The sequence below is a fragment of the Chiloscyllium plagiosum genome, unplaced genomic scaffold, assembly GCF_037043375.1.
Source record: "Chiloscyllium plagiosum isolate Xiang-an unplaced genomic scaffold, Cpla_swu_hap1 HiC_scaffold_28, whole genome shotgun sequence".
Lineage (NCBI taxonomy): Eukaryota > Metazoa > Chordata > Chondrichthyes > Orectolobiformes > Hemiscylliidae > Chiloscyllium > Chiloscyllium plagiosum.
Genome location: NW_028270166.1, coordinates 11,307,024 through 11,331,880, shown reverse-complemented (window position 1 = coordinate 11,331,880; position 24,857 = coordinate 11,307,024). Strand labels below are relative to the sequence as shown.

The window sequence follows — 24,857 nt, the reverse complement described above, 5'->3', positions numbered from 1 at the left end:
CTGGAATGTGCCAGTGTTTTTATTGCCCTAACTCTTCTCTAACCCATTTCCATATCATTATTGATTTATGAAATCTCCTCTCAAATAGGGGTCATCCAAAATTAGAGGGCATACATTAGGTTTAGGATGAGAGGGGAAAGATTTAAAAGGCATCTAAGGGGCAACATTTTATGGGGGGTGGTGCATGTATGCAATGAGCTGCCAGAGGAAGTGGTGGAGGCTGATACAATTACAACATTTAAAAGGCATCTGGATGGGTATATGAATCGGAAGGGTTTAGAGAGATACTGCCTAAATGCAGGCAAATGGGACTAGATTTGATTAGGATTTCTGGTCAGCAAGGACGAGTTGGACTAAAGTATCTATTTCTGTGCTGTACATCTCTGACTCTGATTCCTATATGCTCTGGAAATGACCTTCTCTTCTGAATCTCTGTATGGATTTGATAATGATTCCATTATAACGTCAAGCTTTTTTGTTGCCTCCATAACCAATTCTTTATGTCTACTATACCAAATTTGTGGGCGGCACGGTGGCACAGTGGTTAGCACTGCTGCCTCACAGCGCCAGAGACCCGGGTTCAATTCCCGCCTCAGGCGACTGACTGTGTGGAGTTTGCACATTCTCCCCGTGTCTGCGTGGGTTTCCTCCGGTTGCTCCGGTTTCCTCCCACAATCCAAAAATGTGCAGGTTAGGTGAATTGACCATGCTAAATTGCCCATAGTGTTAGGTGAAGGGGTAAATGAAATGGGTCTGGGTGGGTTACGCTTCGGTGGGTCGGTGTGGACTTGTTGGGCCGAAGGGCCTGTTTCCACACTGTAAGTAATCTGATCTAATCTAATCTCCTTCCACTTTTTTTTGTTTCAAAAGCAAGAAATTCCTCCTCCTTTTTCCAGGTATAACCCCTCAGTTGTGGTATTATTCATATCAGTTTATATTCACCTTTGAAAAAATCTTAACTTCGTCCCTCCATTGGATAATTCTCGAGCAGTGGAAATAAAAATTTACTAGACTCGCTGGAAAAAAGGTAGAATCTGCTGATTTTTGGCAGTGGATCTACAACCTGCCCTGTTTTCCTTCTGAAATGCCATTTTTATTGTTTGTGATAGTAACTGAGCTAGTACAGCAAATTGTTCCCAGGCTCTGCTTTCTAACTGAAGAATTGTCATTTGGTGTCAGTGACGTGTCTGGTCTGCTGTCCAATGGCTCTTTTTTTCTGAATCTGTTTCCAATCTTGTTTGTGTGTAAAATTGGCCACTGATAGGCCTCCAGGAGATTACAACTGAAAATTAATATAAATCTAGGTCAGTCACTCCTGGAGGTCAGTTTGTCATTGTGACTTGATAGAATAGAATGTAAAGATGTTTCATGTCCCAACACTCTCTACTGCTGTACTGTAGTTCTCACTGGATCTCAATCCCTTCAATAAGGACACAATTCCAGAAACACTCAGTCGACCATACGATCCCTGGAGACAGGTGCAAAGTTCCTGTGTATTCTTGAGTACGTGAGATTCTGGTCTCCTTATTAGAAAGATGTTGTGAAACTTGAAAGGGTTCAGAAAAGGGAGTGTTGCTGAACAAAGAGACCTTGGAATGCAGGTTCATAGCTCCTTGGAAGTAGAGTGACAGGTAGATAGGATAGTGAAGAAGGCGTTTGGTATGCTTTCCTTGGTCAGAGTATTGCGTACAGGAGTTGGGAGGTCATGTTGCAGCTCTATAGCACATTGGTTAGGCCACTTTTGGAATATTGTGTGCAGTTCTGATCTCCTTCCTATTGGAAAGATGTTGTGAAACTTGAAAGGGTTCAGAAAAGATTTACAAGGATGTTGCCAGGGTTAGAGAATTTGAGCTATAGGAAGACGTTGACTAGGCTGGGCTGTTTTCCATGTAGCGTTGGAGGCTGAGGGGTGACCTTTATAGAAGTTTATAAAAATCATGAGGGACATGCATAGGGTAAACAGACAGTTTTTTTTCCCTGGACTGCGGGAGTCCAGAACTAGAGGGCATAGGTTTAGGGTGAGAGAGGAAAGGTATAAAAGATATAAAAATGAAGCTGCATCAGAACATTATTTCAATGAGCCAACACACTGCATCACAGAGGAGCTACGCAGAGCAGAGGAAAATCACCTATGCAAAATGAACGGGTACCCCATGAACACAGTTCGCCGAAATTTTTTCTTTTTTTTTCTCAGCAACAAACCCAACATTCAGACAAAACAGGTCCATAAACCCTAGCCTCTCTCCCCTACATCAAAGACATCGCAGAAATGATTGCCAGACTACTCTGACCCCTTGGCATCATGGTAACCCACAAACCCACAAACCCACCAACACACTAAAACAGCTAATGAACTTGGAAGACCCTATACAGACAACAAGCAAAATTAATGTCATTTACAAAACACCACACAAGGACTGTAACAAACACTACATTGGACAAACAGGCAGAAAACTAGCCACCAGGATACATGAACATCAACTAGCCACAAAAGGCCCCTCTCACTAGTATCATCACATACAGATGAGGAAGTACACCACTTCGACTGGGACAACACATCATCCTAGGACAAGTCAAACAGACAGGCACGAGAATTCTTAGAAGCATGGCATTCCAACCGGAAATCTATCAACAAACACATAGAGTTAGACCCCATCTAATACCTCTTGAGAAAAAGAACAGGAAATGACATTGCAACCCAGAGAAACCCAAGCATTTAAATAGAAAGCAGGAATCATCAACAATGTTTCGCCAGAGGCGCACTGAAGATGTTACCTAGTAGGGTGACGAATGGCTGGAAATGAACCTTCCAGCTCAGTGAGCAAACCTACATCCAGAACCTCAACCTGAGCTACAAATCTTCTCAAAACTTGCTAATGTAAAAGAGACCTAAGAAGCAACTTCGCGTGGAGGGTGGTATGTGTATGGAATGAGTACAGGAGTTGGGAGGTCATGTTGCGGCTGTACAGGATATTGGTTAAGCCACTGTTAGAATATTGCGTGCAATTCTGGTCTCCTTCCCATCAGAAAGATATTATGAAACTTGAAAGGATTCAGAAAAGATTTACAAGGATGTTGCCAGGATTGAAGGATTTGAGCTACAGGGAGAGGCTGAACAGGCTGGGGCTGTTTTCCTTGGAGCGTCAGAAGCTGCAGGGTGACCTTAGAGGTTTACAAAATTGAGGGGTATGGATAGGGTAAATTGACAAAGTCTTTTCCCTAGGGTCAGGGAGTCCAGAACTAGAGGGCATAGGTTTAGGGTGAGAGGGGAAAGATATGAAAGAGACCTAAGGGGCAACTTTTTCACACAGAGGGTGGTACGTGTATGGAATGAGCTGCCAGAGGAAGTGGTGGAGGCTAATATCATTGCAACATTTTAAAATGCATCTGGATGGGTATATGACTAGGAAGGGTTTGGAGGGATATGGGTCGGGTGCTGGCAGGTGGGACTAGATTGGGTTGGGATATCTGGTCGGCATGGACGGGTTGGACCGAAGGGTCTGTTTCTGTGCTGTACATCACTCTGACTCTGAGTCAATATTGTGTACGGGTTGACCCATAATTTCTGTTTAAATCCTTTGGGCGGACAGGTAGTAAATCATAGCTCTCCCTGGTGTAAATCTATTTAATCAAAATTAATCTCCTCTTGTCACGATGCGTTAACACGATCTATCAAGGTGTGCCACCTCACAAGTGCACTCTATTCTTGCCGAGCTTGCTCTCCATGGACATCAACGCAACATCAAGATTCCAAGCCCAGTTCCAACTTAGTTAGGATTTTAACGCCAATAATTTTATGGCACCTCAGATTCCGGTTTCAAGAGATTATCAGGAGACACTGAAATTTTGGAGATTAATATTAAACTCTGGAGAAACTCATCAAGTAGATTCTTAATAACAACTGACCAAATGGCCACAGTTGGGAATGAATTTGTAACATATGTTAGCAAAAATCTCCACAATGAGCTCTTACATTTTCATGGATCAATCCAAATCCCTGTTCTGAAGTGAGCAAGAAAGTCAGTGATTGCAGATTTCAAAGCCAGCCCTGGGTGGTGTACCAATCTTGTGAAGGAAAATAATTTTGAATTGTGACAGAGAGCTAGAACTGGAATGATAGGCTTCTGGCACATGAGCATTTACCTGCATCTGCATTTGATGCATTTAGTGCATGCTAATGAATGTTTGTTTGTCTCCGTGGAGATTATTACTTAAGTGTAGTTTGTTTTGCACTAGTTTTGGAGCAGAGTTGTCAGGACCGGTCACTGATCTGGCAACTGTACAACCAGCTCATGTGCTGACATAACCCATTGGGTAGCAATACAATAGAGAGTAGATTTCAAGCCCTCTAAAAAATTGCTCATGTATTTCAGACCCTACATCTTTTTTTAAAAAAAAATTGGTCTCAAACTCCATTTTTATACAAGCATATGCTGTAATGTTTTGGTTCAATAACTTTCATCAGAGCTGCAAACAGCCTAATGAGTTTCCCTGCTAACTTTCAACGCATGTTTCAGCATTGTACTTTTATTGAGAGTTCCTTTCCCAAGCCTCCAATTTCTCATTCCTTTTATGATCCCAGCTTATGTTACTCCTGAGTAGACAAGGGGCGAGAAGAACCACAGCAAGCCAGGCTGTGTTTCACAGCAAGCATCAGTGTTGTCCCATTCCTGCCTCAGTCGAAGCAAAACACTCAGACACAATATAGTTTTACCTCCTTCGTCTTTATTCCGGGCCCTGGAGGGAGAGAGAACGATTGCCCATGTGCACAAGGGCATGTGTTCTGTCTTTTCTCAAACAGTATTTTCTTACTGAACTACATAGCCGTTTACAGGGAGAAACATCCAGATAAGGCAACATACGTGTTGATTGGATGACTGTTACAATCAGTGAGTGTCAAGAGTAACGATTTAAGCCATCTGTTGTTACACAATGAATAACTTTCACCTTGTTAACCCACTACCCTTGCCTTCAGCAGCTCATTGTTTACTGCAAGTTCTTATCTGATCTGAGTCATGCTTAGCTGAACCTTTTTTATTTCACCAAACTCAAAACTTGACTCCTTCTCTACCTGCTTACACCCTATACACATTCTCATCAGGAAGTGGAGAAGTCAATGCTTCAGGTATAACCCTTCTTACTCCTGGGCAAAACAGATCCCAGAATGAAACTTGATATGATCGATCATATGTTTTTCTTTTCATGAGTTAATTAACATGGTAGTCAATCACATAAGACTGCAGGATTTCTTTAACAACAGAACAGAAGTTTATTGCAAATAAGAATAAATTAAAAATCAAGCTATTTAGATGTTGAACACACAGTAAAACTTAGTCCTGTTGCTGAAGATACATGGTTACAATGTCTCGAGTTCAGGGATGTTACACTCCACCTCCACTGTAAGATTTTACATAATTGACTCCCTACAGTATCTCTGCCATTGAATTGTTTCCACTTTCCATGTGTCTTTTCAAGGTCTGCTACCGTTAACTTATCACAAATCTGAGAGCCTAAACTTTTTGTTCTAAAAACTTGCAGATTTCTACCTAGACTTTGGTTTTGAAGATTCACAAACTAAACCCTTCTGCTGAGGTGACTTGTCTTTTGAACTGCCCTGATCTCCAAGGAGAGAAACTAAACTTCTAAGTTTCTCACTGTTGTCTTCTGAACTGAATTTTTAAAAAATGCACAATCCCATACTCTTCTGAACTGGTAACAAAGCACCTTTTTACTCCCAGCTGTTATAAACCCAACAGTATAAATGCCTTTCCATGAACACCGCAGGGCTCAGTAATCGTTTTTCTGATAAAACATTTTGAACTTGGTTTTATTTAGAAATGAAAACGCGGACAGAACCAAGATCCAATGGCCTCTATTTTGAAATCCAATATTATATTAATAAACGCCTTTCACCACATCCCTCTCTGGGTTGTGGTGACTTCTGAATGGAATCCGCAGCCTCCCAGGACACCCTTTGCCATTGTGAACGTGTGTGTGTGGGGGGAGGGGGAAACCACAGCTGGTCGCTATGCTAGTTACACCCAAGATGTGCTTCCAGATGGAAATAGAGGAGGTGATGACTTAGTGGTATCTTTGCTGGACTGTTAACCCACAGATCTAGGGTTCAAATCCTGCCTGGGCAGGTGGTGGAATTTGAATTCACTAAAAAAAAAATTAAGAGTCTAATGATGACCATAAATGCATTGATTGTCCAAAAAAGAAAATACATTGGTTCACTAATTTCCTTTTAGGGAAAAAACACTGCCATCCTTACCTGGTTTGGACTGCATGCAACTCCAGACCCACAGCAATGTGTTTGATTCTGAACTGCTCTCTGCGATGGGCAATAAATGCTGACCTATCCAGTGATGCCCTCATCCCGTGAATGAGTAAAATCAAAAGAAAAATCCACAGATGCCTATCTGTAGCAGTAACTAGATTTTCTACCAATCCCTCTAAGACCAGAGATGCTGAGGCCAATTCTGGTGCTTGGTTATAAATGAAGCAGTCGTTTTGCCGACTGCTGATACTGACAGTGGGACTTTGTGTTTGGAATCCACATTCCACCGATCTCAGGGGAAAAATAAACCTTTGTCAGTCTGGCAGGTTGCACAGTGCTATATGGTAATGCTCGGATGTGCTTTAGTCTTGTACAGGTATTTGTAGCAACCATTTTGTGCACAGCCAAAAGAAAACAGCCACCAACATTATTGAGATGATACTCAAATTAATCTGTTTTTGGATCTTGATAAAAGCTGGGATGGTAGCCAGATTTGTCCTCGTGGGCTTGAGTAAGAATGTTTGTAGTTGGATGACTGATCCACAGACCGCACTATCTCTGTCGAGAATTATGCAAAGCTCTCATCCTTTATTTTCCCCCCTATTCTGGTTTATACAAGGTTGTCCTAAGTATCTAATGAGTTTATAATGGAGCTAGGGAAAAAATAATAATGTTATCAACAACTCAGCAGTTGGGTCAGGTTACAAAGTGTGTTGCTAATTGAAATATTTCCGAATGCTAAAAGAAATTCAGTAGGAAATAAAGGCCATCTTTTAGTTTTAAAAACAACAGATAATGCCCTGGAAAGCTGAGTAATTGAAGGTTGCTCCACTGGCAATGCTTTTGTATAAAAACAGACATACTGCCCTGAGGAATCACCTGAGAGAATGGCATCTCCTTCAGTGATACAGTATAATGGGATAAACAGTACAACATTGTTAGTACAAGACAAGCTCTGTGTATTGGTGGGCTGTGCAATAGTAGAGAAGCTCGCGACTTAATTTTGCAAGAAACAATTATATGCATAAAAGTTGAAGGCAAAATGAGGTTTCAGAGCAAGCCCAGGTGATTGCAAGTTTCCCTGTGCTATCTGCTCTTAATATATACAGTAACCCCTTTAATATGATATGGATTGTGTTTTAACCCCTTAAGAGACCAGAGGTCAAGTATTGGTGATCAGAACTGAAGTCATACCTTAGCAAGGATGTGATTATGTTTGAGAGGACTCAGAGTGAGGATTTACCAGAACAGTTCCAGGGATGAGCATTTGAACTACAAGTTTAGGATAGAGATCGTAGTGTTGTTCTCTTTGACTTGATTGAAAAGGTAACAATGAGTTTAGTAAATGAAAACTGACTGTATTAGTAGAAGGAGAAAGTGAGGTCTGCAGATGCTGGAGATCAAAGTTGAAACTTTATTGCTGGAACAGCACAGCAGGTCAGACAGCATCCAGGGAACAGGAGATTCGACGTTTCGGGCACAGGCCCTTCTTCAGGAATGAGCAGAGAGTGTTCAGCAGGAGAAGATAAAAGGTAGGGAGGAGGGACTTGGAGGAGGGGCGTTGGAAATGTGATAGGTGGAAAGAGGTCAAGGTGAGGGTGATGGGTCGGAGTAGGATGGAGGCGGAGAGGTCAAGAAGAAGACTGCAGGTCAGGAAGGCGGTGCCGGGCTGGAGGGATTCGGCTGAGACAAGGTGGGGGGAGGGGGGGATGAAGAAACTGGTGAAGTCCAAGTTCATCCCCTGTGGTTGGAGGGTTCCCAGTCGGAAGATAAGACGCTCCTCCTCCGACCGTCGCGTTGTTGTGGTTTGGGGGTGGATGAGTCCAATGACCTGCATATCCTCGGTGGAGTGGGAGGGGGAGTTGAAATGCTGTGCTACAGGGTGGTTGGGTTGGTTCGTCCGGGTGGCCCAGAGGTGCTCTCTGAATCGCTCCGCAAGTAGGCGGCCTGTCTCCCCAATATAGAGGAGTCCACACCGGCTGCAGCGGATGCAGTAGATGATGTGGGTGGAGGTGCAGGTGAATCTGTGGCGGATATGGAAGTTTCCTTTGGGGCCTTGGAGAGAAGTGAGGGGGGAGGTGTGGGCGCAAGTGTTGCACCTCCTGCGGTTGCAAGGGAAGGTGCCGGGAGTGGAGGTTGGGTCGGTGGGGGGTGTGGATCTGACAAGGGAGCCGCGGAGGGAGTGATCTCTACGGAAAGCTGATAGGGGGGGGGGAGGGAAATATATCCTTGGTGCTGGGGTCTGTTTGGAGGTGGCGGAAGTGACGGCGGATGATGCGCTGTACATGGAGATTGGTGGGGTGGTAGGTGAGGACCAGTGGGGTTCTGTCCTGGTGGCGGTTGGAGGGGCGGGGCTCAAGGGCGGAGGAGCGGGAAGTGGAGGAGATGCGGTGGAGGGCACCGTCGACCACGTCGGGGGGGAAATTGCGGTCCTTGAAGAAGGAGGCCATTTGTGTTGTACGTATTTTGAACTGGTCCTCCTGGGAGCAGATGCGGCGGAGACTAAGGAATTGGGAGAATGGGATGGCGTTTTTACAGGGGGCAGGATGGGAGGAGGTGTAGTCCAGGTAGCTGTGGGAGTCGGTTGGTTTGTAGTAGATGTCCGTGTTGATTCGGTCGTCTGAGATAGAAACAGAAAGGTCTAGGAAGGGGAGGGAGGAGTCCGAGACTGTCCAGGTGAATTTGAGGTCGGGGTGGAAGATGTTAGTGTAGTGGATGAACTGTTCAACCTCCTCGTGGGAGCACGAGGTAGCGCCGATACAGTCATCAATGTAGCGAAGGAAAAGATGGGGGGTGGGGCCAGTGTAGTTGCGGAAGATGGATTGTTCCACATACCCTACGAAGAGGCAGGCATAGCTGGGGCCCATGCGGGTGCCCATGGCTACTCCTTTTGTTTGGAGAAAGTGGGAGGATTGGAAAGAAGAACTGGCGGAAGGGGGGGTAGGCAGTTGGGGGGGGGAATTGTGACAAATTTACTGTATTAGCCAAGAGGTGTAGGGGATTAAGAGGAGGAACGTCTTTATACAGTGATTAACAGTGGCCTGAATTTTACCTGCTATGAGGGTGTTGGAAGTACACATTATCAACCATCTCAAAAGAATGTGGATTGACACTTGACAGTGAAGTAAATTTGCAGGCTTTAGGGATTGACCACGGCAATGAATTGGACAGGATTGCTGTAGAGAGAAGCAGCATGGATTTGATTGGCTAAATGTGCTGTAATTCAGGGAATGCAGTGAATCCACCTCAGTGTAATGGCTTATCTATGAAAAATGTTGCATCCTTTAGGTTCTGAGTGTTGACATGAGCTCATAAACTGTCACTGACTGTTAATTCTCAAGCTTAGTAATGCAAATTTGGGTGAAGAACAGTGGATGGTGAGAATGGGCTTTGTGGGAGAAAGCTTAACAAAGAACAGGAAATGATATGTAAATGGCAGTTATGTTTTGGAGAGGTCAGTTTGTAGACATTGCAGTTGAATTGTAGCACATGGAAATATTTGTTACGACTGAAGAGATGTGGGGCCTGAATTTCACCGAGCAGGTGTAACTCATTGGCATTGAAAGACATGATTTGTTTTAAGATGCAGTATGCTCACCCAGTGGACAATATGCAAGTATTCCCATCGCAATAACCTCAAGGTAGATTTCTTTGTTGTACTGGCCATTTTCTTTATCCTAAAGTCAGAGGAGATGGTCATACCTCAGATAATGAAGCTGTCTGTGTGCCAATGTGTAGCAGATATGGACATCATTCATGCATTTGATTTGATTTATTGTTGTCACATGTGCCTAGGTACAGTGAAATGTTTTTGTTTTGTGTGCAGTACAGGCAGATTATCACTCGGATCATAGGGTGATAGAACTGAGCGAGGAATACAAAGATATGGCAGCAGAGAAGGTGCACAGAAAGGAAGATAGAGGTCCACCAGCAGTCTAATAACCGCGAGAAAGAAGTTGTACTTGAACCTGTTGGTGCGTATGTTTAAGCTTTTGTCTCCTCTTGATGGAAGAGATTATAATAAGGGTGGGAGGGGTCTTTGGCTGTCTTTCCGAGGCAGCGTGAAGTATAGATTGAGTCAATATGTGGAAGGTTGGCTTGCGTGATGGACTGGACTGTGTTCACAACTCCATAGTTTCTCTCAGTCCTGGGCATAGTAGTTGCTGCACCAAGCCATGATTGTATCTATATAGAAAATATTTTATGGTGCATCTGTAAAAGTTGGAGACTTGGAGTAAGGGTATGGAATGCTTTGCCTGCAACGGTAGTAGATTTTGCCAACTTTAAGTACATTTAAGTCGTCATTGGACAAGCATATGGACGTACATGGAATAGTGTAGGTTAGATGGGCTTCAGATTGGTATGATAGGTCGGCGCAACATCGATGGCGGAAGGGCCTGTACTGCGCTATAATGTTCTATGTTTATGGACATGCTGAATCTCTTCATTTTTTCAAGCTTCCACTGATGAGTAACCAGTAACGTTAGTGACTCATGAATGTCAGCCAATAGGCATCTTCACATTTAGAAATTAACTCTCTCCCCAGTACATTCAAAGCGTCACTGAATTTCCCACTATCATCATCCTGAGGCTCATCATTGACCAGAAGCTGAACCAGGTGAGCCATGTAAATAGTAATGCCTACAATAGCAGGTTGGGAATACTTTGAGTCACTCACCACCTGACTCCCTGATGCCTATCCACCATCTGCAAGACACAAAGTATGTGATGTTGTACTCATCCACTTACCTGCATGGATGGAGTTCTAAAAATGCTTAAGAAGCCCAAGACTATCCAAGGCAAAGCCCTCTGCATGATCAGCATCTCATTCATCATCTTAAACACTTCCTCCTTCTACCACTGATACACACCCTGACTTAGAACTGCATTGCTATTACTTCACTGTCATTGTGTCAAAATTCTGAAGTTTCCTTTCTTCCCAGTGGCACTGTGAATGTCCTTACCGATTTGACTGACTGCAATGATTCAAGATGGCACACAAATGCCAATTGAAGAACAACAGTTCGTAGCCTAGCTATTGATACCCATATTACATGAGAAAACCTTTTTTAAAAGTTACTGTAGGATAAAAAGTTTCTGGCAAACAATAGGATGTGATCACTACTAATAGTTCAGACTTTATAGAAGTCATCATCATTCACCACTGCTCTGTCAGTCAGACATTTTTCTTCACCCTTCTTTCAATTGAATAATGTTTCCCTTGGACATGAGAGCTAATAGTATCATAGTGAGGTCAACAGGGCACCTGAAAGCAACACAGCTGACCAGCCTGTTGTCCAAGACCGGTAGCGTGAAAGTGTTATCTCTGAAGCCTGTTTAATTCCACTCGCTAGGAGATGACTGTTGTTCACTAGAGATGCTTGTCAGTTTTAGTTATCTATGGAAACAAAGACAGATATTGCTGGAGAAATCAGAGTTAATGTTTCCAGTCCAATGACGCTTCTTTGGAATTGACGAACCTCTTTGAAAATGAAACATTAACTCTGCCTTTTGTCCATAGATCCTGCTAGACGTGAGTTTCTCCAGAAATTTGTTTTTGTTTTGGATGTCCTGCAACCACATTTTTTTTGTGGTTGTCTGAAAGTCTTGTTCCAGTTTGAGTCTTATCCCTACTGTAAATAACAAGGTTAGCCTGGTATCTCTTAGGAGATACCAATCCCTTTTGCCAAGTTTGATGCAGTTAAACAGTCTAAGATACTGTAATTTATTATTTTAGTCAGTATGTAACAAACAAACTCGTTACTTAAGTCTTCAGCAGAGGGGACATACTTAAGTGAAGGATTAGACAATAATACTAGTAAACCCCATGGACTTGACATGACAAGGATTTGGTGGCAGCATAGCTACCCAAGGAAGATTCTCATAGAATCACCTACGAGCTGGAGGCATCTTTTGTATCTGTCTCCTTAACGAAAGAGCATTATGAACTGAGCAAGGAACAGAGAAGTTGTGAGAAAGGAAAAGGGCTGCAATGGAGTCAAATTTGCTACAGAAACGAATAGAGAGCAAAAGAAAGATATCACCCCAAGAGAGTAAAAACTAAGGAAAATGTGAAAATTAATTACACTTTACATTTGTCATTTAAAAATAACCACACTTTTTTCTGCGTGTAGGAATGGGTGTGAATTATTCCCTTTTTTTTTAAGGAGATTAATTGGAGCATCTATCAGCTACAGTATTGAAGTACCAGTCCTGACTTTCTACATTAAGTTTAGTTGACAGTCCATGTGCAAATCCAACTTCTTGAACTTCATGAGGAAATTAGGGACTATAACTACCATTTTGCAAAGCTGACAATGGATTGAAGCAAACTGTCCAACAACAATTTGTAGTATATCTGTTCCTCACCACAAATTATGGAATAGATTGCATCCTATTAACTACTCTGACCTGGTACTATTGTCATTTTATTTGCACCTTTTCCAGTTCCTCTGTGTCTATTTCATATGAAAATCAGAATTCTCCTCCTATATGTGCTTTTAATGGGAAAATGAGGGGGAAAAAGTCTGATTTGGCCCCAAGCAAGGTATTGTAGTCCAGTGAACGTTTTGTATTTGCGCGTCCTTCATTTTCTTAGAATCATTCAATATTTCTGTTATATGTCCAGCATTAGATCTAGCAATCAGACATAACAACAATTCAAAGCCTTTGTCATTTTGAAATGGTTATGTTTTTTTTTAAATCACAAGCACTTGAATTTTCTTATTTTTGTTTCCTGAAGATGTGACTGTTGCTATGATTGCTCTTGGTCTAACTCTGGAATTCCCACCCTGAATTCTGAAACACCTTGCCTCTCCCTTCCTTCAAGGTGTTTCTTAAGATCAACCCCTTTGACCAAGGTTTTAGTCAAGCATTTTGCCAAATGACTGTCTAATTTTGCTTTTTAATGCTCCCTCAGTGCACAGTAGAGCACTTTTTTTTTTATTATGTTTAAAAACACTACATAAAATTGCAACAGTTCCATGGCTGTCGACCAATCTCTGCTTCCTTCCTCCCTCAACTGGGTGTTCTTCATATATCAGGCTGAGTGATGAATATTGGTTGCATATGCAACTACAGAGAGCATTAATTTAGAGCACAGTTATTCCCTGAGCAACATCAACATAATGAAGCGTTTTGATAGAGTAAATAACACAAACCAGTTTGAACTGACTGGAAGAGTTTGTAATCAGAGGGTGCAGATTTAAGAATTAGAAAAACAACTAGAAGGGAGATGCAAACTTGTTTTTTTTTCAGGTGAGCTGTTTTGATTTGGGATTAGCACATTCAATAATAAACATTCATATGGGATTGGATGTTAACCTTGAAGGGGCAACTGTAAATTGGGGGAAGGGGCTAATTAGTTGGGTTTTCCAAAGACCCAATACAGCCACAATAGCCCATAAGGCCCTGTAATATGCAGTGTCAATCTAGCTTCCACATAATGGTTACCAGTAGCAGATACTTGACTTGAATGCAAATCTTGACTTTGCTGTTCATCCTCCTCATCCCTGCATCCCTCCAAAGCACTGAGTGTTGCTGTAAGTTTTAATTTTCTTAACTCTTGGCGAACAGTTTTTTTTAATTTGGATGCGAGCATAAGAAGTATAGTTTGTAAGTTTGCAAATGACACCAAAATTGGGGGTGTAGTGGACAATGAAGTAGGTTATCTCCAATTACAATGGGATCTTGATCAGGTGGGCCAATGGGCTGAGAAGTGGCAGATGGAGTTCAATTCTGACAAATACGAGGTGCTGCATTTTGGGAAAGCAAATCTTAGCAAGATTTCTACACTTAATGGTAAGGTCCTAGGGAGTGTTGCTGAACAAAGAGACCTTGGAGTGCAGGTTCATAGCTCCTTGAAAGTGGAGTCACGGGTAATAGGATAGTGAAGATGACATTTAGTATGCTTTCGTTTATTGGTCAGAGTATTGAGTACAGGAGTTGGGAGGCCACGTTTGGCTATACAGGACATTGGTTAGGCCACTGTTGGAATATTGCGTGCAATTCTGGTCTCCTTCCTATCGGAAAGATGTTGTGAAACTTGAAAGGGCTCAGAAAAGATTTACAAGGATGTTGCCAGGGTTGGAGGATTTGAGCTACAGGGAGAGGCTGAACAGGCTGGAGCTGTTTTTCCCGGGAGCGTCGGAGGCTGAGGGCTGACCTTTATAGAGTTTTACAAATTCATGAGGGGCATGGATAGGGTAAACAGGCAAAGTCTTTTCCCTGGGGTTGGGGAGTCCAGAACTAGAGGGCATACGTTTAGGGTGAGAGGGGAAAGATGTAAAAGATACCTAAGGGTCAACTATTTCATGCAGAGGGTGGTACGTGTATGGAATGAGCTGCCAGAGGAAGTGGGGAAGGTTGGTACAATTGCAACATTTAAGAGGCATTTCGATGGGTATATGAATAGGAAGGGTTTGGACGGATATGGGCCAGGTGCTGGCAGGTGGGACTAGATTGGGTTGGGATATTTGGTCGGCATGGATGGGTTGGACTGAAGGGTCTGTTTCCATGCTATACATCTGTGACACTATAACAGTAAACTGATTAAACAGTTACTGCTATTATCGTCTTAATCCCATTACTTTAGGAACACATGTAGGGCCTTGAAACCATTCTGCTTTTTTTGTTAGATGATGGTTGATTATCATAATTCCATTCATCTATCTTAGATACATAATTCTTGATTTTCTTGCCTCCCAAATTATCCAAAATATCCCAGTTTTGATATTTGCCATTGACCCTCTACCTCAGTAGTATTTAGTTGGAATGGAGAGTTCCAAATTTCCAGTACCCTTTCTGTGCAGGTGTGTTTTTTTTTACCTTGCCCCTTTCAGAAACCTATTATGCCATGTCCTCTGTGGTTAGCACTGCTGCCTCTCACTGCCAGGGATCCAAGTTCAATTCCAACCTTGATTGACTATCTGTGTGACACTTGTGTCTTTGTGGGTTTCCGTCAGGGTCTCTGATTTCCTCCAACAGTCCAAAGATGTGCAGTTTACATGGATTGGTTATGCTACATTGTCCGAAGTTTGTGCAAAGATGTGCAGGCCAACTGGATTAGTCATTGTACACGCACAGTTATGGGGTAGGGTAGGCAGCTGGTTCTAGGTGTGATGCTCTTTGGAGGGTTGGTACAGGCCTTGATAGGCTAAATAGCTAAGGATTTGATGAATGTATGCTCTTGTGATGTGTTACACTTGCACAGGTTCTGTTGCAGTCCCGGTTGCTGATGGTGCTGACAGCTACTCATGTGAGCCCAACTACATCAATGATGACTATCTAAGTAGATCTTTGTAAACTTGTCGGATGATCACACTTGATTCTCCATTCACACTTGACTCTAAACTACGATCATTTCAAGGGAGAATTTGGGAAGCAGTTCTTCATAAGGTGGAATACACTCCCACAAGTAGTGGAATTATTTTTTAATCGACCTGTCTGGGCACATCATGACACACCTCAAAGCAAGTGGGACTTGAGCTCTGGGCCAAAAGGTCTGGGTTTACAGGAACATCCACTACACCACGACCTTTTCTAAAAGCTATGTTGTTAAGAGATATTCAGCCAAGGCAAATGGATGGAGTTAGGATATAACTCTCGTATGATCTTATTGAATAATGAGTGGGCTAGAAGTGCTGAATGGCCATCCTGTACTCTTGTACAGAGGAACCTTGATTATCCGAAGGACACAGGTGGGGAGTATTTTGTTCGGTTAATCAAATTCCGGGTAATTGAATGCCGGATGATATAGTTTAACCAAGCATCAGGACCATGCAATCTTGCCGGATAATTCGATATTCAGATAATCAAGGTTCCTCTGTATTTGTCAATCATTGCTTCACCTATGTGTTAGATGTCCAGGTACACTGAGATCGCTTTGCTAAGATTAACTTAACCTTTAGTCAAGTTTAGGAGCTCTGCTTTTTAGTTCACTGCATATGTTTTGCACTTGCAGGTTGTTCTGCTATAACACAACAGTTGTGTTCCTCTGTAACCTCCTGCTATAGAAAGTTGCACTATAGAAGAATTGCGCTGTAGAAGAACACTAATAGAAAGTCATCATACCCATTCGGGTAGAAAGTTTGTGTTATCCAAACAACGTCCACAGTTCGTCAATTGCGTTATAACCAATTTTCATTGAAGGAGCATGCATTATATCAGAACGACCTATATTAACTGAACCATGATAGATACTGATTTGGAACTGGCGGCCTTGTTAAATGGAGAAAAGGAGAGAATAGCACGATGAGGCAAAAGTTGGAAATTGCAGTATGCCCCCTAACAAGATGGTGGGAGTGCTTTCTGATTTCTCACTGACACGGTCTGGTGTCATCACAACAGCAACAACAATTTGCAGTTACGTTATGCCTTGAGCATTCTAAGGTGCCTCGCAAGACTGGTTCTAAACAAATTTCAACATAGTGTAAGGACAGGTGACTAAAAACTTGATGAAAGTGCTGGGTTTCAAAGAACGCCTTCATGGAGGAGAGCGATGGTAAGTTTTTCGAGGGAGCCTCATGTCTTTTTATGTTTTCATGGAGTCTGGGTGTTACTGACCTTGCAAACATTTTAACGAGTTTTGAGAAGATTTGTAGCTCAGGTTTTGGTTTTGGATGTAGGTTTGCTTGCTGAGCTGCAAGGTTCAATTCCAAAAGTTTTGTTGCCCTACCAGATAACATCTTCAGTGGGCCTCCGGCGAAGCAATGCTGAGAATTTCTGCTTTCTATTTATAGGTTTGGGTTTCTTTGGGCTGGTGATATTATTATTATTATTTCCTGTGGTGCAGTCACTTCCTGTTTCTTTTCTCGGGGTGGTAGTTGGGGTCTAACTCAATGCATTTGTTGCCTGACTCTGACTGCCCTTGATCTAAATGGCTTGCTTGACCATTGCAGAGGACAGTTAAGAGTCAAGCACCTTTTATAGTGGGTCTGGACTCATTTATAGGCCAGACCAGTGAGGGATGGTAGATTTCTTTCTCTAAATGAGAATTAATTAACCAGATGAGTTTTTAAATGGGTTATGTGGTTGCCATTAGACTCCTGTTTTCAAATGCCAGGTTTCTTTATAAGTGGCTGAAAACTTGGTTGCCAGTTGTGGAATGATTTTTATAAAATGGAACATGTGCTACTCGTATATTTTTCTTCCACTGACAACAGCTGTGACCAACTTTGCTGAATTAACATGCGTGGCCTACTTGCTGTGTAAAGTTAGTTTGGCATCATAACGAATTTGCTGGCACTCCGGCTATCGGAGGTACCGGTGTTGGACTGGTGTGGGAAAAGGTAAAAAATCACACGACCCAAGTTATCATTCAACAGGTCTATTTGGAAGCGCTAGTTTTCGAAGTGCTGCCTCTTCATCAGGTGGTTGTGGAGCAGGACCGTCCAAATAAACCTGTTGGATCCAGTATCATGATTTTTAAACTCTGAAGATTCATAGAGTCAGTGCAGGCAACAGACCATAACTTGCTCATTGAGTTTCTCGTTAGGATCATTTGTAAAGGGGACAATATGTCGGGGCATTTAGGAGAAAATTGACTACATGAAGGCAGTGCAGCAGAAAATCATGATCCTGACTAGGCATCCTCCTCCAGTTGTCCCTCAATTTGAGGGTGACATGAACCCACAACCTTCTGACTGGAAAATTAATGTCACTAGCTGAGCCAAAGCTGATGCTAAACTAAAGCAGACTGTTTGTTTGATCGTTATCGCATTTCTGTTTTGTCCATCGTTTCCTATGTTACAAGAAAGACTGCACTTCAAATTAAACCTCATTAGTTATAATGGTAATTTGGGATGTTTGACAGTCGTGAATAGCACTATTTAAATGCTAATCATGGCTGCCTTTTCTTTTTGCTATAGTGGAATGAGTGTGACTTTGTTCTTCGAGGTCAGCTCACCCAACTGCTGTGCTTTCTGTGGTCAGTCATTAGTTTCTAGTCTTAGAGTCATAGAGGCAGATCTTGAGGTTAGAAAGAAGTGACTGTGGTTTTTTCACCTTCCCAAACATTTTGCACATGAGACTCTTGAAGTATGATTGGACATGCCTCTCTCTTTTATTTTTGTTTCTCACACCTCTAACAGTACACCTGCCATGACAAGTGAGCGTCTTATTGAAAGGAAGGGCATGTGCTGTGAGATCTGTTGTCTTGGAGACAGTGTAGTTTGTCCGAAAGTGACATTCTGACATCATTTGGTTCTCACAGCACAGAGCCTTTTGTCCCATCGTTCCTCTGATTCTTCAAAAAGGTTGTCCATTTAATCCTATATCCCCACCACTCCTTTTTCCATTGACCAAACGTTTCCTCTCCAAGTACTTGTCAGAATCCCTTTTTGAAAGTTACTGTTGAATCGTTTCATTACTATTTCAATTCCTAAATCACAGCAATTCTTGTAGCTTCTCCTCCCTCTTTAAAGAAATGTGAGAGTATAGAGGTTATTAAAATAATATTGGGATTGTGAATGGAGGGAATAAAGCTTCAATGTGGGCTTAAAATCGTGAGGTTGGAAATTGAAAAAACTAGTCATTTTTTTTGAAAGTTACCAAGTGGGAAATGGGCACATGCAGATTTAATTCCGTTCTCATTTTAAAATATAATGAACCTTTAAAATTATTTCCATTATTTTTAACAACCATATTTATACTGGAAAATGCATGTGCAAACTTGTCATCCGACATCACTCTGCTGTTGGGAGGCGGTTACGATTTCTTTTCAGCATAAATTATCATGAGTTTTCAGGATTTTGTCTTGGCATTCTTGGGAATGGGAAATAGATGCATAAATAACAATGGTATGTGACTTAGGGTGATTACTATCTTTGTACAGATGTATAGATCTAGCTTTGTATAGCTGATGGAGGCTTGGAAGGTGTTATCTCTTATGTCTTTAGCGCATAGCTGTAGAACCTCCCACAAATGTTACACACCTAAAGCCACAGTGTGCCTGCGATTTATGAAAAATGATCTATAAATGATTGGAAATCAAAATAAACGATCAAAACAGGAACTGTTTGAATGCACAGCTGGTCTGTTTGCATCTGCAGGTTAAGGAAATGTTAACATTTTGACAAAACTGTTAAAGGCAGGAACTAAAGAACAAGATTTATGCAAAAGTTCTCTACTCTAGTAGCTAATAAACTGTTTCAAAAGCACATATTTTGTGTTAGACAGTGAAAAGTTAATGAGTGCAGCATATGCAAAATTTAAACTTCCCTCTGGTATCTTTAATTCTTGTATTCATCCATAAATAACATTGGAACTTCCATTATCTGTCCTGTCTTGAAGAGACATTTTTCAGGAGGGGGAATTGAAAGAATGAAATTTCGAATTTTGATCTTGCGTAATTCATAAAGTTGTAACAAGACTTCCTTGCTCCTTATGCTGCCTTCACCACCCTGTTTACCCATACTGCCACCTTCTGGGATCTATGGATTTGTACACCCTTTGTTCCTCAGTATTCCCTAGGGACCTGTCATTCATTGTGTATAACCTTCCCTCATTAGACATCCCAAAATAGCAACATCTCGCACTTATTGGGATTAAATTCCATCAGCTGATCAGTATCAGACTGTAGACTGAGACCACCAACCTCACTATCAACAGCACCAATTTTCTTGTCATCATTGTGCTATGTAACAGGATGAGGACTCACACCAAGTGTCCTGCCAGGCAATGCCTTGTAAATGTCCATAAGGTGAGGACTCTTGTCCCTCTACTGAGTTGGAAGGTGCAGGTTCAGATCACACACATTCCAGCCAAAACACTCAACAGGTTGATTTAAAGTATCTCAGACTGGAAGGTGAGCAACTGGAGCATTACCATGGAAATTTCACAATAACTTCACATGTACTATTCCTATTTTACTTGGCTCTGTTTGTAAAACAAACAAAGTTTAAATTGTTCCATAGATTTCATATCAACCAGGAAGTGCAAGCAACCGGAATTGTTTTCTTTTTTGGCTGGGAGCGGAGAATTCTGGAGCTCCCTGTATTACTTTAATGATATTTGAGTCATAGCTAGAGTTTGTTTTATACTAAATTTGGTGTGGTCAGATCTGAGCTTTCAGTTGTAAACTTTACACTGCATGAACAAAAAACTTTTTTATCTTTGAACTTCTGTAATATGTTTTTAAACATCCACCCTCCTCCACCCCATGCCATTTTCTTTCACTGCCTTATCTCACATTTTAATTCTACTTCAAAGTGTAGACGAATGGTTTGGATCCTTGGCTCGGAGTTTGGAACCATTACTGGCAAGAATTGAAAAATCAAGTTTAGGATTTTAAGCTGGGCCAATATGAAAGAGTAAACACAGCTGTTGTAGCTCGTACTGAATGTGTATGCTGTGCAGGACTAGAATTTTTGCTTTAAAGTAATGTTTTTCTTATCTATTCTGTTGCAGAGTTACGAGAATTCATGTGAACATGTTGAAGAGAAAGAAGCCTCATAGGTAAGTGGACAGCGTGGGACACGAAAGCAACTGTCTTTCATTTGTTTTTGTCTTGTTGATTTGGTTTCCGTTGGACATTGTCTTATGTCCCAGATGTGGCCTGTTCCAACTGGAGCTTGTAGAGATTTGGGACAAGGGAGTGGAGTTGTGGAATTTAACTCCTGCGTATGTGTGCTCAAATTTACAATGGCCATAATGTGGGCTTTGTGGTCAGCGTACTGCAAAAGGAAACCATAGAAAGTTGGAACAGGCCACTTGGCCCCTGGAGTCTGCATCACTGTTCAATATGATCATGTAATTTCACTATCCCACTCCCATTTTCTCTTCATGCCCCTTGATCGTTCTTGAATATATGTAATGAACTGGCCCCAAAAGCTTTCTGTGGTAGAGAATTCCACAGGTTCGCAACTCTGAGCGAAGGGATTCTTCCTTATCGTAGTCCTGAATGGCTTACCTCTTATTCTCAAACTGTGACCCCATGTTCTTGTGCAAGTGAAGTTGCAGCACGTTGATCTTTACAGTCTGTGCATAACTTTTAAAATATTAAGGAGTTGCTCAGCAAGGCACCTTCAAAAACCTGCAACCTCTACCACCTAGAAGGATGACAGCAGATATTGGCACCTGCAAAACATCCTCCAAGCCTCACACTGTCATGGCCCCTTGAAACTATATCACTGTTAGTTCCTTCACTGTTGCTGAGTCAAAATTGTGATGACTTCCTAAAAGCACTATCATCTCCCTGCACTAGAGAGACTAAAACAGTTCAAGAAAAGAGCTCACCCCCATCTTCTTGGGGAGGGACAATGCATGTTGGCCTAACTAGCAACATCCACGATCCAGAAGCAGGTGAGTTTGAACAAAAAAGCAGATATACAGTATAGGTATGCTTTAAAGGAAAGCTAGATTATTGGCTTTTGGGAGAAAGGAATGTAAGATGGTTGGAGGATTGTGCATGACATAAACACCGTTATGGTCCATTTTGTCTGATGGCATATTAATGACTTTACGTCTTAACAGAATTGTGGAAGAAACCCCCCTGTGACTCAGTGAGAAATAGCATGACTAAATGTGAACTGGTCAGACCTGGAAAATCCCAGCATGATTCTTGGTCTATGTGGAGTTGGGTGGAGAAGTGTGTTGCACTTTGTGTGCCTGCATCAGAGGGGGTGGCTAAACCTGCTGCTTGATTGTTGTTCTCCACTTGGCTCCCACCCATGTTTGCAAGCCTCTTAGAGGCTAAGATTGAAGGCTGCTGCAGTGCCCCTTCATTGGTAAATGAACATAATGCATCCCTGCCTACACTCAGCATGAACATGGGTCATTCGCATGAGCAGACTGGTCAACTGAAGTTAGTTTTGACTGCCAACTGTTTGTGCATCTGTACACGATCAAGACTTGGCATATTCCGAGTGGATGGATTGAGTGAGGGCTTAGGTCTGGAAGAAAAATTAGATTGGAAACGTTTTCAGCCATGAACAAAATATAGTAATTTTCCCACTACCCTTGTTTCACACCTGGTTTTGAGAGTTAAAACGTCTGTCTGAATATTTCCACGTCATGCTGTGTTTGTAAGGAACACCTTGCTCTGAAAATGAGCACAGATGGAGATTAATGGCTTCCAAGGTGTTTCTATACAGGAATTAAAATGTCAAGCGTGAATGAGTTCCATTTTATCATTGCCAAAGGATTTGACAGCTTTGAGGTTACATGGAAATTGACCTTCCTGCAACAATTCCTTTTGTGTAAGTTTGTGATTTGGTGTCATCGTTTGATAGAATAACTTATGCTTTTTAAAAGTATGTCAATCGTTGTCAGATGGATATAAATATATTTGGTGAGAGAAAAAGGGCATTGACTTTATTTTTAAAAACATCTTCAATTCTTGCCTCAGAATTTTTCAATGTGCACCAGAGCCCCCTTCCAGATGAACCATCACAGCTAAGCTGAAGAGTGAGTGTTGGTGGATTGTCTGCTGATGTGGACCTCAAAGATTAACCAAAGTTGTTCCAGCAGAATCCTTGCATTCTGGATTTCTAATTTAATTTTTAAATTTTTCTTTTGCTTATATTTTTTCCCCATCTTGCTTTCTCTTGTCCCTACTGTGCATGGTAATGTCACTGGGTTAGAAATCCAGGTTAATCCTTGGGGAGACAGGACCATCACTTCAAATGGTAGAATTTAAATTCAGCTGATAAAGTCTGGAATTGGAAGCTATCTTCATGATGGCAACCATGAAACTATATCAATTGTTCTAAAAGCCCATCTGATTCACCAGTATCCTTCCAGGGCAGATTTCTGCCATGCCCACTTAGTCCGCCCTACATGTCGCCAGACCCTGTAAAAGTGATGCCTTTTTATTTTTTCTGTATTTTTAGTTGGGGACTGAATCGGGGTAAGTTTTTTTTTCAACCAAGGTTTGCTGAAGGATTAATGCAGTTTTAAAAAGCAAGGAAGTTACTAGATTCAATTCCCCACAGTGTGGAAACAGGCCCTTCAGCCCAACAAGTCCACACCGACCCTCCGAAGAGTAACCTATCCAGACCCATTTCCCTCTGACTAATGCGCCTAACATTATGGGCAATTTAGCATGGCCAGTTCACCTGACCTGCACATCTTTGGACTGTGGGAGGAAACCCATGCAGGTACAGGGAGAATGTGCAAACTCCACACAGACAGTCACCCGAGGCCAGAGTTGAACCTGGGACCCTGCTGCTGTGAGGCAGCAGTGCTAACCACTAAGCCATCATGTCGCCCAAATTAGAGAGGCTGGGTAGGCTGGGACTTTGTTCCCGTATCATAAGAAGCTGAGGGATGACCTCGTAGAGATTTATAAAGGGCACAGATAGGATGAATAGCCAAGATTATTTTTTTCTCTCCAAGGTAAGGGAGTCCAGAACGAGAGGGCATAGATTTCAGGGGAGACGGGAAAGATTTAAAAGGGACCTGAGGGGCACCTTTTACAACATAGTGGTGTGGGTATGGAGTGAGTTGCCAGAGGAAATGGGTCATGGTCATAGAGTCAAACAGCAAGGAAACAGACCCTTTACCCAACTCGTCCATGCCAAGCAATGTTTTATTCGGTTAATCGAATGTCAGATTACATAGTTTATCTGAGCATCGGGACATTGTGGTCTTGCCGGATAATCGAATGCCAGATAATCGAGGTTCTGCTGTATTGAACTATAGTTTGCACATGAGCTTCAGCTGAGGTCTGTGTACAAATAGGAATTCAACTGGCAACTCGTAACATTGCTCTGGCAAGTGTTCCGCTGTTGATGATATAGCCACCCTGCCTGCCAGCAGCAATATCATTGATTCTCAAGTAGCTGGACATCTTGGAACTGTGAAATAGAGAAAACCTTGACCACCTCCAGCTCTGGGGAAATGCCTGTTCTCTGCAGTTAAAGCCATTTTAAGCCTGAAGAAAAACCAGTTTATCTTTCACCAGTTACTATAAACTGTGACTTTTAGTAAGTCGGAGACCTTTTCTAAGTATGAAAGCCAGCTCATCCCTCCTGCAAATCAGCAACAGCATCCAGAGAAGGATAACTGAGAAGCAACGTTCTGATCAGCACAAGAACGAAATCGATCTTGGCAGGTCTTGTGAAAGAAGACCACTGAACTGCTTTCCCAATTTTCTATCCATCCAATCATAGACAATAGACAATAGGTGCAGGAGTAGGCCATTCTGCCCTTCGAGCCTGCACCACCATTCAGTATGATCAAGGCTGATCATCCTTAATCAGTATCCTGTTCCTGCCTTATCTCCATAACCCTTGATTTCATGTTTTATTTTTTCCTCCTGTATGTTGGAGTTAATAAGAGGGATAACAGTTTGACCTATTATTTAAATATGTAATGAATGCTTTCCACTTGGAACTGCGCACTCTCAAGAATATCCAAAAAGTTAAACACCATCCAGGTCAAAGCAGCACACTTGATTGGCACCCCATCTAACATTTTCAATATTTATGTTCTCCATGACCAACCCAGGCAACATTGTATACCATCTAAAGGATGCACTACAACACAAAGCATCCTTAATAAAATGTTCCAAGCCTGAAACCTAGAACTAGGGCAGCAGATGTATGGGACATTTGTACCAGTTCCTCCTCCAAATTAC

At 42.1% G+C, this 24,857-nt stretch overlaps 1 protein-coding gene across 3 annotated transcripts in view; it reads left to right on the top strand.

Moving 5' to 3' along the window:
- LOC122565409 (spindlin-Z-like) overlaps positions 1–24,857 on the top strand; it is a 95,527-nt gene that overhangs the window by 28,875 nt on the left and 41,795 nt on the right. The window contains exons 2-4 of one of the 3 annotated variants that reach the window (XM_043721358.2): positions 10,107–10,254; positions 10,827–10,898; positions 20,687–20,734. In XM_043721358.2, the coding sequence (XP_043577293.1) occupies positions 20,709–20,734 (26 nt within the window). In that variant the 5' untranslated portion in view covers positions 10,107–10,254; positions 10,827–10,898; positions 20,687–20,708. The remainder of the gene's footprint in view (positions 1–10,106; positions 10,255–10,826; positions 10,899–20,686; positions 20,735–24,857) is intronic. The other 2 variants (XM_043721355.2, XM_043721356.2) reach the window with 2 other exon arrangements.